Source organism: Cordyceps javanica, chromosome 3 (assembly GCF_051103115.1).
Source record: "Cordyceps javanica chromosome 3, complete sequence".
Lineage (NCBI taxonomy): Eukaryota > Fungi > Ascomycota > Sordariomycetes > Hypocreales > Cordycipitaceae > Cordyceps > Cordyceps javanica.
This window is the reverse complement of record NC_139297.1, coordinates 2,315,236-2,331,666: the sequence shown is the minus strand read 5'-3', so window position 1 is coordinate 2,331,666 and position 16,431 is coordinate 2,315,236. Positions and strand designations below refer to the sequence as shown.

Sequence of the window (16,431 nt, the reverse complement as noted above, 5' to 3'; positions counted from 1 at the left end):
AACAATAACTGGATCGGCATGGCTCAAATATAACAAAACGCCGAACCCATGATTACGTCTATCAGTTTCATGTACGGCAAGGTTTCCAAGTCGTTTGCGCCTTTTCTATTCTGAAGTGCTCATTTGTGTCTTGTGTTGTTCTATGTGGCAGTCTCAAACGCTCAATGCAACTTGAGGCCCTTGGGCCTGGACTTGTTGGCGTCGCTGCCGCTGCCGCTATCCTCGTCGGAGTAGTTGCCGCCCTGGGCCTCCCACAGGGACAGGTCGTCGTCGGACATGATGGCAGCGGCGTCCTCGGGGTCGAGAAGGGTGGTTTCGGAGTCGACGTAGCCGGCCTGGCCGTGCTCGGCGTCGGAGCCTTCCATGGCCTGCTCGCGCGCGATGTCGGCGGCGCGCTCCATGGTGCGACGGTAGATGACGAAGCCGACGGCGAGGCCGACGAGGCCGCTAACGCCCATGCCGGTCCAGTTGATGATCTTGTCGCGGGTGGACATTTCGGCGCCCTTTTCAAACAACACAGCGAGACGGCTGCCGATGAAGACGTGGACTAGCAGTTTCACGCTGTTTGGCGTCCCGGATTAGCACGAAGTAACAGATGCGAACTAGACAAGTAAAGCGCGCGTGTGGTCCAAGGCAGATATGCTCACCTAGACAGGGCAGTGGAAATGGTAAAGGCCAGCGGCGTGATGCTGGGGATGGTGGCGAGGAAGCCGTTGCTCAGGCTAAAGGGCAGCGGGCAGAAGCGGATGGCGGTGAGGTAGAGGATGCCCTCCCTGCGCATGACCTGGGCGAGGGCCATGAAGCGCGGGTCCTTGCCGACCATGCGCTCGACGAAGCCGCCGAGGACGGTGCGGCTGGCGACAAAGGCGCACAGGCTGCCGAGGGTGCAGGCGGCGGCGGCGACGGGCCAGCCCCAGGGGAAGCCCCAGACGAAGCCGGCGACGGTGGTGGCGGTCGCGTAGCCGATGACGGGCGGGAACGACGTGACAAAGACCATGGCGAAGTTGATGAGCCAGCCGCCGGGCAGCTTGCGCCACTTCTCGGCGACGGGGCCGAGCCAGTCGAAGAAGGCGTGCGTGTAGAGCAGCGCGAGGATGCCGAGCACGCCGAGCACGAGGCCGGCGGCGCCGAGCAGCACCTGCTGCGGCAGCGGCAGCCGCAGGTACCAGGCGAGGATGCCCAGGCCCCAGTCGATGGTCTGCCGGACGAGCGACTGCGCCTGCGCGAGGTACGAGGAGGAGGGGGAGGAGGCGGGGGAGGCAGAGGCGCCGCCGAGCGTGTAGCCGCTGCCCAGGCGGTTGTGTCCGCGAGACAGGCGCCGCGAGGAGTCGAGGCGCGACCAGCGCGGCGCGGCGCCATCGGTGGGGGAGGGCGACGGCGAGGAGGCGGTGGATGAGGGGCGAAGGTGCGTCGAGGGACTGCTCGGCATGGTGTAGGTAGAGCCGTGTCTGTATCTACGTGTATGTGTCGATGCCGGCGGTGTCGGCGGGCGAAGGGACCCCGTCGCAGACAAGGGAAACGAGGGGAGCTCGGCGACTTGGTTAGCGGCTGACAGGAAGCGAGCTCGTGTGTCTTGTAGTTTGTCGGGAAGGGAGGCGGCAGTCCGTGGTCTACCGAGCCATAACGAGGCGTGTTATGTGCTTGTTCGGAGTCTCGGTCGACGCGCAGAGGAAAAAAAAATGCGTCTAGCAGGGGCAGCAAGTAAAGCCCCGACGCGCGCTGACGAGTTTGTCGTCGGATATCTCGGGCTGCGGACGGGGGTGGCGGAGGGACGACTAGGGCAAAGCCAAAGGGGTCTTGGGGTCCGCGCGCAATCAATGTTTAAGTGAAAAAAAAAGCCGACTGATAATGACAATAATTTCCGAGGACGAAAAAAAGTCGAGTCAATACTGATGCAAGGTACAGGTAGTGGTTACCTGAATGAACTGCAGCAAGATGAAACAAAGGACAGTCGTGTTGTTCGGGGCCTAAAAGGAGGGTGTGTCGTCGCTACGGCCAAGCAGAAAATAGATGACGTGGATGCCTGTAATCAGGGTCCGAGGCCGCCAGTCACTATTCCCAAGCGGACTAGCGGTAACAGTAGAAGTAGCTCGGGAGCAACGACTTTGGTTAGTATAAAACTTGCACTTTTAAATGTATTTGTAGTCTGATAAATCTTGCAAACGACTGTTGATGCAGTTACTATCTGCGTTGTGCTCTTCTTCGCCATGGTAAATCAAAGGCGGTGCTTACAGTGCTGCGCCTCTTGACTGTGGCGGCGTCGTTTTGCCTGGGCGAGGCGTGCTGAAGGCGTGGCTTCCTATAGGTAGGTTCGCGAAATAAAGTAGAAAGACGACTATGCGGTCGTCTGCTCCCATGTTGAGACATGTTCAGAAAGGGGTTCCCAAGGGCAAGGTTTATTTATTTCGCCTGCATACCAGTATATCACTCTTCGGAAGTGCTCTGTACTAGGTAAGTAGCACATTGCCGCCGTAGCATTCTTACACTTCAGCCACACAACCAACCTCTTGCAGCCGGGTCAGTGCCAGCCAGCCCTACCGCAGAATAAAGGTGCGACACGATTACATAGTCGCAAAATATACCAACATTATGTCGATTTGCAACGTACCTGGTGAAACTGGTAGCCGGCCGAAAATGCGACGACTCGGAGCGGCGCGGCAGCGAAAACAACCATGATAAATACCTAATCCCAGCTCTCCAAGCCCACCAGCTCATAGAGGCCTCCGTTTGTATCGGGAAAGTAGAGAGTTATTGGTGCACCATCCTGGATACTCGAATCTCTGCAGAAGCAGGGTATATCTCCTTGATATAGCCGCTCAGTCTTCTTGCGAAGGCTCTCATTCTCGTTGTGAGTCACTAGTCAGCCTTGCCACTGACACTACTACAAAAACTCCCAGACCGGCGCATCTTTTCTGAAGAGAAAAAAAAAAGTCGAATATAATATCATAAAAGCATAAAAGTCCGACCTGCATTACGATGGACAATGTCACCACATCACTGCAGTCGCTCCTGCGACAGCGCTTTCACATCACCCCGACTAATACCGCGAGGCGCGATCAATGGTTCAAAAGGGTCTACCAGGTCTGGGCAGAAGACAACAAGGAGCTATTACTCTTAACGCCTAAAGCTTCCAGAGAAGAATGGGCTCCCGAGATGCTGCAGCTGTCCGCTCAACTAGCCAGTCACATACGACACTTGGCCGGCGTCGAACGGCAGATACTAGACGCCTCATTCCCGCCCCGGCAAGACAAACTATTTCCAGATTCAGTCTTTGACGAGCCGCCACTCATGTGCCAGCTCGACGACCGGCAAGCCCCGGCGCTGTCCCCCTCCGTGCAGCGCGGTGACTGGTGGCCGAACAAGGACTTGGTTGACCTGGCGTACGTCGGCCAGGCGCTGCTGGAGCACGGGCAGATTGCGGCCTTGGTCCACGTGGCTGAGATGCGGGACGTGGACCTGAAGGATGCAGCGGATCTTCGAAATCACAGCAGAAGTCGTTGGGGTTTGTCGACGGAAGAGGGTGCTGGTTGGGGCAAGGTGGTCGACGAAGTACTCTTAATCTTCTTCTTTGTGGCCATCATCGGTACGTTCCCGGAAGAGCTCGGCATGATAAGCGAGAGATATACAGAATGGCTACCGTATGGAGAGCTCTTATGCGCTCCATCTCCGCCCAAGCGTTTCATCGATGCGCTCAAGAAGCGCCCGGGGTTCAAGGGACTACGTTCGGGCAACGAGTCGCAGCCACACATGCAGCGCTGCGTGCGTATCCTGGCAGCCGCCGATATCCTGTACGAATCGTGCCATCTTGCCGCCATTGACTGGGAGCCGCGCATCAGCAGTGCCATGCTGTACTTTGTCGGCTTCGAAGCGTGGAACCGGGGACGAGAGGGCCACACGTACCTGTACTGCCCGTTTAACAGCACGAAGAATGGCAAATGGCTGGCACATGGTGTGGAGATGACTGAAAATCAATATACGATCCGCGTAGAGGAGAACTCAAGCAGTGCCAAGAACGTGAAACCGGCGCGGCCACGCGATCCGTTACGGCTGCGGGAGCGTAGGGTAGGTGAGGCGGGCAGCGACTCAGACGACGAAGAGCAGGCCAAGCTTGCTGCCTTGGAGCGGGCAGAGGCTGCGTATGGGTCAAAGAGGAGTACGAAATACCAAAGGAGAAAAGTAGACAACTAGTCCCTAGGAGGCAACTCGGCAATTTCAGACTCGGTTCTTGTGCCAGCTTCCGGCATGGATGCCTGGCGGCAGGCCGACGGGCCATATCTCAAGATGCACCGGAAGATTCTTGGCGATGGAGCTTGGACCTATTTTTCAAAAGAATTATTGGTCTTGGCGTATAGTTGATTGATGAATATACACCTCTTATCAGTAGGTGAGTTAAAATGAGTTCAAATGAGAGCGAAATGACGCAGTTGGCGGCGCCCTGGTCCCAATCACGGCAAGTCGGAAAGATAGCAGAGCGATGATCACAGGCGGCAAGCGATGCAATGACAAGACGGCAACTTCGTTGTATTGCAGATGAGTATACTAAAAAAGTGTGGTCGTTAGGACACGCGCAGATGTTGCGCTGGATTCATGGTCTCTACGCAAATGTAGTCCCTTACTTTGCATCAATTTTAGTCACAACTTTGAACGATTTGTCGTCTCAGACTGCCGACGGCGCCATGTTTTGTATTTTGACATTTCTACTTTTTGACACACTAAAAGCTCGAGACATCGAAACTATCGTTGAGTATGCTTCATTCTTTCTATGTGCCGCGAGGGTCGGCCCAGAAGACATGCAGCTGCAGTACCACTCAATAATTGCGGTATACATTGCTATAATCAATGGGTGTAGCGCTGAAAAAAGGAGTATTCGAAGACCTAGACTTGAACAGGATCGAACGAGGGACCGATCTATACATGTTGGCGCTCGTCATCACCACACGACATGATCACAACCTCACTCATCTATTGTCCGATCGGTCTCCGATGTTGCAAAAGGTAAGCAGGGAAAGCCAAGCCTGCAGCAAGTCTGAACAAAAGCGGCCAAGACTCTTCCACCCCGGCCTTTTTTTTTTCAGCTCCGTGTCCGACCCTGCTACCGCGGAATGCTCGTGGACTCAGCCCTGTGTCAGACTCGGCCCATCTTTGGGCCTTGGGAGAGAAAGCAGCCCATACTTAGTTAACCATGTTGCGCGCGCACCACCGCCGCTCAAGCAAAAAATCCACCGCTCTCTTACAGATCTGGTTTTCTGCGTTTCCCGCTCCCCAGCCCGCTTCGTATGGATTCAGATCTCGGCCGAATTTCATCTTCATTCGTGTGAGAGAGGCCGAACGCAAACGAGGGCGCCGCCGCTGCCGTGATGGGGCGGGATCACCCCGAGTCTGGCCTCTCGGCCTTGGCTTGCTATGCGTGTAAACGGTAGGTGGCGCTCGAATGGACTGCTGAAGTCAGGGCCCGAAAGCCCACGCCGCAACAAGACTCGTTTGCGGTGCTGCTGGTCATGTATACCGAATGCTAATGCAGACCGCGGCGTGATGTAGACGCAAGGTCAAGTGGTCAGTTCTCACAACCATAGCCTAGCCTTTTAATAGGAAGCGAGGATGGAACGCTGAGCCTGCAAATAGCAACCGCACACTACCGGTCTGTTCACTTTGTGCCAGAACTGAATCGACATGCGAGTACCCAACATGCGCCGAAAAGCCTGGGCCAAAGTTGGGTGAGTGCTGCTATGACATGGTGAAATTCTCAAGAAGTCGTCTGACAAAGAACCTCTCTGTAGGAAGTACACAAAAAAACAAGCGTCGTCGTTCTCAGCAGACGTTTCTTCCTCACCAGGCGCAGCAGAATGTGACTGCTGCAGTTGGATCATCAGAAAGCCCAACTACGGCCACAGCGCCGATACCACTGAACCTAACCCAACGACAAAGCAATCTGCTGTCAGCTCCCGCTGGGGAGGTGTCGGCAGCATTTCAGCCCCATGTCTTCAAATTTGATTCCACGTTTGACCCGGATGGCCCGACGTTTTCTGAGATCATGTACCCCTTTCATGAGGATCATGAGGACTATGACAAAGGGCTACCTCCCACCTTGATCGGTAGCCTGACTTCATCGGACCTGTCAACTGAAATCAGGGTGGAGGCTGTCTGTAGAAGGCTCAGGATACCAGAGAGCACATACTACACTTTGTAAGTCGGATTCGATTCGAGGTCGCCAGCCAGGTTCAGCGGACTGACACCCGCCCGCAAAGAATGACGTCGTATTTTGAGAACATGACTTCATTTTCCTTATTTAAGCCCCATTCAATAGAAGGCAAGTTTACTCAAATGAATTCGATTGTCGAGGCCGAGGCGCTGGTTGCCTCCATCTTTACCTTCTCCGCCCGATTCCACGCGAGTGACAAGGACAAGTCTACATGGAATTACTTTCCGGCGCCGTCTTATTTTGCCAAGATTGCTTCCAGGAGAATCGAAGATGCCTTTGAGTCTTATGACGACACCCCGCCACCACTCTGGCTTTTGCAGGCAAGCGTACTAGAGACGTTTTACCGCCTCACGCGGAGTGTGCGATCGAGGTCGTGGCGGGCCATGGGCAACCTCGTCCGTTTGGGCTACGACCTCAAGTTGCACCTCGTCGACGTCGACGGCCAGAAACGAGATGGCGAGGGAAAAATTAATGTCGAGAGCTGGTCCGCGCAGGAGGAGCGGCGTCGGTGCTGGTGGGCAATCTGGGAGCTCGACGTCTTCGCCAGCACCATCCGGCGACTCCCGCTCGGGGTAGACTGGTCGCAAATCTACACGTTTCTGCCAGTGCACGACAGCTACTGGTTCGGAAACGTCTACCAGCCGAGCTGCCATCTCCCGCAGGATGCGGCCAAGAGGTGGAAGGCGCTGCTGGAATGCGGAAACACGAGCCCGCGCGCGTGGTTCGTCGCCATCAGCTCCCTCATGCACGACGCGCAGCAGGTCGTGTACAATCCGGAGGCGGCCAGGCGCGCCACGGGGAAGCGGCAGGAGGAGCACCTCGCCCTCATCGCCGACAGCCTGCGCTGCACGGCCGGCTCACTGCCCGGCGGCCTGGCCTACTCGGGCCAGACGCTCGACTTCCGCACCAAGGCGGCGCCAAACGAGGCCAGCATCCGGCAGTACCACGCCGACGTCTTCGGCATCCACATCATGACGCAGCTGACGCGCTTCATGATTTACCACCATCGCGTGTGCGCGCAGGCGCCGTGGGCCGCCGCCCCCAAGGCGGGCAGCAGCAGCAGCAACCGCGGCCCCGGCGCCGGCGTCGGCGGCACGGCGCCCGGAATACATGGGTCGCCGTCGAGCCGTGGTGGCGAGGGTGAGTGGGTCACCCGCGCCGCGGCGGCGGACCCGTCGGCGTGGACCGACTACATGAAGGCGGCCGAGGCCATCGTGACGCTGGTGCGCAGCAGCGCGCGCGACAGCTACAAGTACCTGAACCCGTTCGGGGCCAACGCGTTGTGGTTCGCGGCCGCGGCGCAGATTGCGTGCCTCGTCTTCGGCCCCGCGCAGTACAGCAAGCGCCGGGCCGCGTCCAGCTACGAGCTGCTGGCGCTGTCCATCGACCAGTGCATCGACTTCTGGGACAGCGCCGAGATCCTGAAGCCGCGGCTCGGCAGGGTCGAGGCGGCTCTGCGAAACATGGTGCACGCGGCCGAGCAGCGGGGCCGGGCCGACGGCGACAGCGGCAGCGGCAGCGGCGGCGGCAGCGTCAGCGTCAGCGGTGGCCGAGGTACTTCTGCGGAAGTTGGGGGAGGCGATGCGGAGATGAAACCGCCGCCGTCGATGACGAGTGCGAATTCAGTGCCCGGCGCGGTAGGATATACCGGCATGATGGGCGCGCAGCCGCCTGATGGCGGCGGTGAGCTGGACGGGCGGGTGATGGGGCACGGAACGGGAATGGGCGGCGGCGGCGGCAGCAGCAGCAGCATGGGGACTGTTGGGCCGCAGCAGACCAACACTCTATCATTTTTGCCCATGTTTCAGGAATTACCGTTAGTGAGCCAGCTCGACGACGACACCTTTGAGAACTTGGGATACCTGTTCCCGTACCGCGTGGACGATGCCAGGGCCGGGAATACATACCGCCCCCCTACCGTGTAAGCGAGTATCGTAGGTATAGAAGAGTAGGAAACGCCATCAATCGAGAAGATTGACACAAGTTCGGTGTCAAAGGGCCGCTCAGTTGGCCCCTCGTAAGAGCTACCTAGCTGCTTGTGAAAGATGAATGGTAGAGTTGAGGAAAAGGGAGATGTACATGAACTGGTATGATCTAACGCACTTTATATATTTCGCACTATGGACAAGGCACATCTCTGCATACATACGGCGCACAACAAACACCAACCCACTCAAGCACCGCTTCACCGAAACACCTCGCTACAACACAAGTGATACAATCACGAATTCCAAAGGGAGATTCTATGAAAGTTCATTTCGTCAAATTCTCAATTGCAGACGCCAGCGGGGACGACGTAGTCCTCGGTACGCTTGCGGCCGTGCACGGCTTTGGGGCCAAGACCACGCTTGGCGAAGCCCTTCCAGATCTCGCAGTGGTTAGCGCTGCCGGTGAGAGCCTTGTCGGCATCGAGGATGGCATTGCGAGCCTGGATAAAGTTGGGGTTGCAGGTCTGCAGCGCCATGGCATCGAGGACAATCTTCATGAGCAGGAAGCGGCCGTCGCCCTGAGGAACGCCCTTGCTGTCGACGGTGGGCTGATACTTGCCCGAGTTTCCGTGCTTTTCAATCATGTTCCAGAGCACCTCGTAGAGCATGGTTCCCCAGACGTTGCCGATGTGGTGCACAATCCACATGTCGTCAATCTTGGCGTACGTGTGGCTATTGGTTGTCATGCTGGTCGAGTACGGGAAAATGCGGATACCCTGGGGCCTGCTGGAGATCCAGGAGCCAAAGTTGTTGACGTGGGAGCGGTTCTGGGACTGCTTCACGTCGAGTGCCACAGCAAAGAAGTCGCTCCAACCCTCGCCCATGCCGCCGGCCTCGGTGGAGGACAAGCAGCCAGAGTTGGCGGGGCCGCCGGTGAGGCGAGTGCTCACTACGCTCACATGTTAGTTATCTTCTCCCATTGAGGGGTAGGCTCTGTTCCAGCTTAACTTACGGCCATGAGTGTACTCGTGAATTACCACGCCAGCGTCCAGGCTGCTGTCAAGGTTGGGAGTTTCCTGCGTCCAGATGTACATGCGCATGCGTCCCCTCTGACCATCAGGGGGCGTGCCAAAGTTGGCGTTGTCGGTGCCGCTGCCGTCTTGGGTGTTGAGAATGACACCGTCGCCCTCACGGCCGCCCTTGCCGCCGTTGTTATCCTGGAAATTGCCGGCGGCCTCGGTGAAGCCAAGTGAGTACAGGACATCGTGGTAGCTATTGGCAGTGTAGAAAAGTTGGGTGGCAGAAAAGTCCACATAGTCTTTCGGGCTCATCTGCTTCGTGTATGGGAACTCAAACTTGCGCTGCGGGCTGTTGGGGCGGTAGTTGTTCTCCCAGGTGTTGGCACCGGTCGGGTTGTTCTGAGCGTGGCCGTTGTTGCCGCGGGTAGAGGTGTAGTTGGTCTTTCCATCGCTCAGCCAGGTATAAGGCGATGCCGAGGTCCAGGGATCCTGGACGACCACGCGGTCACCCACGCCCGGGTCAGAGACGGAGCCGAAAGGGAATACTTGGAACGAGGCGACGTCCGATACGTAATCAACGACACCGTGGACCTTTGTGGGTTCCTTCACGTCAACATAGGTCAGCAGCCAGTTGTCCAGGACGTCCGTCTCAACACGCCAGCTGAGAATCAGGCCTCCCTTGCCATCGGCGAAATAAACGAGCTTGGCTTCTGGGTCGCTCTGGGCACCCGAGGTGTTCTTGATGGTGAAGACGTTCTCTTCTTTGTTCTCGGCAGTGGCACCTTCAGCCTGGATGGGGAGCTCAAGCTTCTGGGTAGCACCCTCGAGGGCAGCGACCGGGTCGACACGATCGGGTCTCTTTGCGGGATCTTCCTGCGGCAGCTGGCCGGCAAAGAAGTTGTTGCCAAAAGAGAAGATCTTGCCATCCGGGCCGACCTGTATAAGTGAAGTCGCATTAGCGGCTATCTCGATGCCGGGGCATCCCAAAAAGCCTTACATTGACCTTGAAATCGGCGTTATCGATATCGATGCCGTGGTGTGTCTGCCTAAAGTTTACATGGGCGACACCACTGCTGCTGACATAGTGATCTTCCACAAGGCGGAACTCGGCGTCGGGAACTTCCTTCTTGAGGAATTCAGTCGCAGTCTCGACGTAGCTATCGCGCTTGACAACAGCCGATGCGGCAGCATTGTCCTTGATCTCAGTGGACGGGGTGTATCTAGATACTTCAGGCATGGCGAACTGCTTGAGATCAACACCACGTCGGGAGAGGGTTGTTCCGTGGTGAGCATCATGCACTGGATGCGCCTGGACATTGGCTGCAAGGCCTGCGAGACCGAGAACAGCGAGGGATTTCATAATGCAAGGAGTACAATGGCAAGAAAGACGGGAGATTGCAGGTTAGAATGAGGCGAGCAAGTGTTTCGCGGTCGAGTCAGTAAAGAATCAGCCCGGATACATTGAGCAAAAGGGTCGACATCGCCGCTTTATATAGGAAAGCTTGAGTGCATCGAGCCCCAGTATACTCGGAGTGTTCGCACATGAACTTTGAGTCGCGATGCCATTCCGTCGACAAGTGACCTTCCAAGAAGACTCAAGGCGCGACGGCGACACGAGAATGAAAGTCAGAGAAGCAGAGCACCTGATCAACATTTCGTTCTGCCAAGAACGTCTCCATGTGTGTGCGCTTCCTCAAAGAGGAAGCTCGACCAGGCAGGTCGCCGGATGCTAGCTGCCCAGCCGGCAGTCTCCATAAGCATATCTCGTAGTTTATTCCCAGATTCCATACCGTGTAAGCCGATAACCCACAGGCCAGCACTGTTACAGCCGATGCTTGGCGCGTCTTAAGTTGCCGTCTTTGCATGGCACATGGTTACTACCTTCTTGTATAGTCAGTAATATAGTATTCAAAGGCGGAGTTCAGGGGCACAGACTGGCTGATTAATGAAAGAGCAAAAGGTCCCTCAGTCGCTAATAATGACTGAACACCGCTCTACTCGGCTGATCTGACTGGATTCAGAAGGTGGTAATAATGCCAATTCTCGGAGCTAAATGACGTGCAAAAAGCGGAGACAATCCTCAAACTTGAGCTTCTGTATAGACGACGTGCAACGACGGCTCTGGTATATATCTGATATGAGGAATGGCAATGCTTTGGTCGGCGGTTGCCCATTGTAGTGAGCTGACTGTACGTTATTGGGAATGGGCCGAGAGGGTGCAGACTGGTGAGCAGTATCGCGACAGCCGAAACTGCTGATTGTGACGAGCGAATATGCCGTTTGGCGATGAACAAAAGACAGGGACACGTCAAGTAATAAGTTTCTACTTATTGCAGGCGTTAACAGCTGTCCAGGCAGCATCTATTTAGCTAACGCGGCGATCATAATAACCCGGCTGCGCGCAGGCGGACTCGTGGGTTTTTGACGACTTGCAGGCCAGGAGAGTCCTCTACAGCGTAGCGCCGTACGGCATCGGAGTTCCTGAAAAGGCCAGCTCGGCTTTGACGCGTCGACCCGACGGCTACGTCTAGGCGAGCAGTCCATGGTGCAGTTCTCCGGGCAAATTTTCCTTCTCATCTTAGCGCGGCGCAGCGTGGCTCCAAACTGACCTCCTCACCTTGGCGTACTTGGCAATCCGGTTTGCAGCAGCAGTCTGGGCAACAGAGTCTGTTTTACAACTGCTCAAAAGGGACTCGGCTCGGGCAGATGAGGAGAGCGCGCAAAGACGTGGAGCAGTTTCGTCGGGACCGAATACAAGACAACCCAGAACCACTTTCCGAGTCTCGTCGTGCTGTTGTGTTGTGTTGCTTGTCAAAGCTCAGTTCGGCTCATCACTTACTACCCTTGCCGTTGAAAGACGGACATGCGTACAGAACACTTTGCGGGGGCGGGGAGAATCTCCCAGATTAAGCTTGACATGCAAAGTTAGTTGATGCCAGGCCGATGCCCCTTACAGTACCGTATTACTCCTCTCCTCAAGCGGCGGTCATCTGGAAGGGCCTACTATATAGACTGAGCAATAAGACTTGTAACATCAAGCGCGCGCTATGCTTTAATAGGAAGGATGCCAACACAAGTTTTGTTTTTTAGTAGCAAGTGTTAGCTTTACAAGTGGTGGCAGTAGAAGCGGCAACCCTGCCTTTGGTTAATATTCCTCGGAAAAGCCATTCTAGCTGTCTAGATCCTTAGTATCTGGTAATCTTGACTTTCACCGATGGCGATTTGACTGTCGATGCCATTGCTGTGTTGCCGTCGTTGTTTTTCTGTTGCTATCACCGTGAGAACCCTTGAAGAGGGGAAGAGGGGACGGGTGTTGGCACCAGTCTATAAATAGGGATGATTGTAGTCAACTTTCCACAACGTTATACTTGAGCTAGCCGCCCTTGTTCCTAGCCGAATCATCACCAAATCCCACACCTTCAGATGGCGCTAGCAATGAGGCACCCCCGCCTCCAGCCAGGAGAAGCCCGGGCGAAGCATGCGAGTAACTACATCCCAATCTGCCAGCAATCGTGCAACACCACCAGCTCGGGCTCAATCGGGCAATACCAAGTCAATGTTGTGCGCCGCTGATCTTGGCTTTGCGGTCGAAACCTCGGCAGTCACCGCATTTATACTCTCCGCGCTGAAAGAAGCTGCGACCGTGAAGGGTGATGCGCCCGTCCCTTGGCCCAATCGAGAAAGTCGTTGCTCTTTGTTCTGGCTTCGGGTGGTGGCCTGCTGAGCTCCCTCTTTCGTGCAACCCCGAATGCCACGCGGTCTTGTGTGATTCTAGCTGTAGCCGTCTGTTCTTTTTTATTTGGTTTTCTGGCACTGGGAGCGGTGACGATGGCGAGCTCCCGACGGTTGAACGCTGGCGCACAAGTGGCAAACGTCCAGCACGAACGCACGCTGATGGCTATCTCTGTGCAAACTTCACTGGATTAAGCTCTCGCCATAAGGCCAGGTTTAGTCGTTTCCACAGCAGGCGACTGGATTTCGCACTTTGAGCAGCTTCCTGTCCAGCGCCTCAACCACGCTACTGTTTCCAAGACTCTCGGTCATCACTTGCATATTCGATCTCATAGAGTACGATTCTTCTTTCAAAACAGAGAGTTCTACCAGTATTCATTTATACTAGCTTCGAAGAGCGTCCAAAATCACGGACGGCTCATCCCGTCACTTAGACACAGCGGCCGGCGAGTCTACTCTCCATCGACTAGCATCCATCGTAACCAGTCACGGTGATGAATAGATATAATGAATCAAGATGCTCGGCTATTAGTGACAGCTACCAGAGTTATATAGCGACGTCAAAGAAAGAATTCAAACATCACTGGCACCTGCTATATACCCTGGAGGTCTGTTAGGGTTTTGTTACTATACAAAAGCAACATGAAAATCTACCTTTACACGATCAAGTTGTCGAGGAACAGTGACGAAGAGAAAGCAAGAAAAACAACAAGAAATCCGTGATGTGGAGGAAGGAGTAGGGATGATCTCGATGTCTTGGGAAAGTCAAGCAAACAGAGAAGACACTGGAGTTTTTCAGACTGTGAATAGGGTAATAACTATGCAGTCTCATGATTCGCTTGTATTCTCAACTAGCCTGTCGTTTATATTCCTGATATGAACTCTATGTGTAACTTACATAAGACGCGGAATGCTACCAGAAGAGACAAGACAATCGAACACGCGGCTTCAAAGTTCAGAAAGCACGAGTACATTAGTATACAATGGGCACCGTGACCAGAACACCCTCGATATGGTCAGCCCGCTCAATCGACTTCCTACCCACATGCATGTCGAAAAACGCGTATAGTCTTCGGTCCCATATCCTCGTGCGCCAATGAAGTCGCGGGCGCACACTCGTTGGGCGGTTTAAAAGCTCTGCAGTACGAGCTTTCTACCCTGCGGGATCATGCAGACAGTCCTCACGGCACGGTACAAGATGCTGAGGAGCAGTACGTTGTGCTGTGGATAGTGAAACATGCCTCGGATAGTAGCGAGAATGCTTCAAAGCAAAATGGAATGCGCAAAGCTGGTTCAGACTTCACCAATACCTTGGCTAATAGAAAGTCAAGACAAGGTCGTACTGATGGGTATTGGGATCCTAGTAGACAGTATTGGCCGAATGGGATGTGTTCAGAATCTTACAATTGCATCAGTGTCACGCATCACACAGCCTGCCCCCAGTTGCGGTGCCATCTACAAGGACAACTTGGCAACGTCAGCACCCATTGTCGTCCATTTCTCTATCCGAATCTCCATCCATGATCACGCTCCACACCTTGAATTTCGGATTGCGATGTTAGCGTTGCCTAGACTGGCGTTCGACTTTGAGCGATGCGGGACCGAGCGACTCTGAAGCGACTCTGAAGCGACTCTGAAGCACGTGCAGGCAGCAGCCCTCGTGCAGTGCACATTCGGTCCTGGCTAACAATCGGATAATCAAGCCCCCCCTTATAAACTGTGTCTACTTTGCAGCAAGGAGCAATTCCGGAGGGAATACAGCGCAACGGAGACAACGGTATGCGAGTGGTCACGGGATGGGATACCTGGTCCGTCGGTGGGATATTCGACTGTCCGAGCCGTGGATCCAGTCCATTGCATCAAATTTGATGCAATGGTCGATGCCGGTGGCTCGAACACTCTTCTCGGCCGGCAGAATGGCAAAATTCTCGCCGAGGGCAGACCGGGGCTGAGCTGTTGATGGAGATGCATGCCTCCGTTGGCATCAATCTGTCGAGCTGGTTCAGAGGTGTGCAGTCCAGCGCGGCCTTGTACACCAAACCGACAAGGACTGTAGGACTGACCGGCCCTAACACCCATCAAACTACCTCGAAGCACAACCACGCAAGTCCTCTGAACCCAACGGCCACTATCCGGTCCGAAAGACGCGGGGACAACCGAGCCACCAAGGCTCGCCATCCTTCATGTTCGCCGAGACAGACTGAACCGATTGCTTGGCTTGAAATAGTCACTCTCCAACGGCATTTTCTGGCCGTTATGGTCGAGTCTCGAGTGAGTTTTCTGCGGTGAGGTAGCTGAAGGACCCCTCCTCCCCCGACTCCAGCCCGGAGGTTTGGGTTTGAAGTGCGGTTATGCAAACCCGAGGGCAATTGTCGAGTTTTGGTTTTCAAGCGAAACACAAAAAAAAAACAGTCTCCGAGATGATTGTAGTTTCAGATGTGCATTTTGCCGATTCGAGGGGAAATTTGTATCTGCCCAAAGGGAAATCCCGTGCCGCATTGAGGCCGTCACGGATACCAACGCGCATGTCGGGGAACCGCGCGGAAGCTTTGGCCTCAATGAGGGGTCCAGGAGAGGGAGCGCGGACGGAGATTGGTATTCCAGAATACAATCAATAATACAACCTCTGTTCGCCGTTGGTCTTGGTGGCCTCGATTCATGTAATGGCAGGTGTGTTTAGCCGATGTAAGTACGGAGTAGATGACTTGTTATTGGCCAGGGAATAACGGGTCCTTTTTTTGGTGGTCTTTTTATGCCCCTCCCCATTTTCGTTTTCGTTGAATGGCGCACAGAAACGAAATCGCTCTTCCTGATTTCTCTCCGACTAGTACTCAGAGACGGCCGCTTTGATTCGCGAGTTTTACGGTTTGGCCAAGTTGGCTTTCCGCTTGGGCATCTTGGGTGTACCTCTTCTTTAGTGTTTACCGGTAAGCACTCAAGCCTCTCCTGCCCCCCCCCCCCCCTTCCCCTTGCCTTGAGGAGTCTTCCCCCCAAGCCGGTGACGTAGTAGAGCGGGTCTCTTCTGGGCTGGCGAGGGTTTTGGGGGTCCAGGCCCCACAATTCGATGGACGGATGGTGTGGGTAGGCAGGAAACAAGAGGGTGATCCTTTCGGAGAGACGGAGAGACCAAAGGAGAGTCAGGCAAGCTGGGGAAGGAAAAGAAAGAAGGAAGTTTGGTTCAGAGTGAGGGTAGGTAAATGTTCAACGACCAAAAAAAAAGTCATCATACAGATGAATCGCAGTCGGGCTCGGTGCAGTAATGCTTCCTTGCTTCGCTCGCCCCCTACTGAGTACAGATAGACTTTGGTACAGATTACAGATTACTGGTCCTAGGTTTAGGGGGGTTAGGGGCACCCGTTGCACTTTGAGGGGCAAAGGGGGAACGAGTCGGTAATCATTTGGGGGGTGTTGATTAACTTAGGGGGCGGAGCATGCTAAGTTAGATGCGAACCGGTCTGGGCACCTAGGTACCTACCAGTAAGTTACTTACCTGCTACAGGCAGCTTCCGGGGCCAGGCACATTGGCCATCGAGAGAATGGGTTTGTGGCGTTT

General features: G+C 55.1%; 3 protein-coding genes across 3 annotated transcripts; 1 reads left to right on the top strand and 2 right to left on the bottom strand.

Moving 5' to 3' along the window:
* Window positions 1–161: 161 nt before the first annotated feature.
* V2A60_004909 (TVP38/TMEM64 family protein) lies at window positions 162–1,429 on the bottom strand (the record flags this gene model as incomplete). Its single annotated transcript, XM_083256223.1, has 2 exons — window positions 162–561; window positions 648–1,429. 2 exons carry the CDS (start codon window positions 1,427–1,429, stop codon window positions 162–164), a joined length of 1,182 nt encoding a protein of 393 aa, XP_083112349.1.
* Window positions 1,430–2,976: 1,547 nt separating this feature from the next.
* Window positions 2,977–8,124, top strand: V2A60_004908 (fungal specific transcription factor domain-containing protein; the record flags this gene model as incomplete). Its single annotated transcript, XM_083256222.1, has 3 exons — window positions 2,977–4,136; window positions 5,926–6,183; window positions 6,246–8,124. 3 exons carry the CDS (start codon window positions 2,977–2,979, stop codon window positions 8,122–8,124), a joined length of 3,297 nt encoding a protein of 1,098 aa, XP_083112348.1.
* A 344-nt stretch (window positions 8,125–8,468) lies between these two features.
* Window positions 8,469–10,506, bottom strand: V2A60_004907 (Fungalysin metallopeptidase-domain-containing protein; the record flags this gene model as incomplete). Its single annotated transcript, XM_083256221.1, has 3 exons — window positions 8,469–9,076; window positions 9,140–10,082; window positions 10,144–10,506. The coding sequence occupies 3 exons, from the start codon at window positions 10,504–10,506 to the stop codon at window positions 8,469–8,471; spliced, it is 1,914 nt and encodes a 637-aa protein (XP_083112347.1).
* Window positions 10,507–16,431: the final 5,925 nt, after the last annotated feature.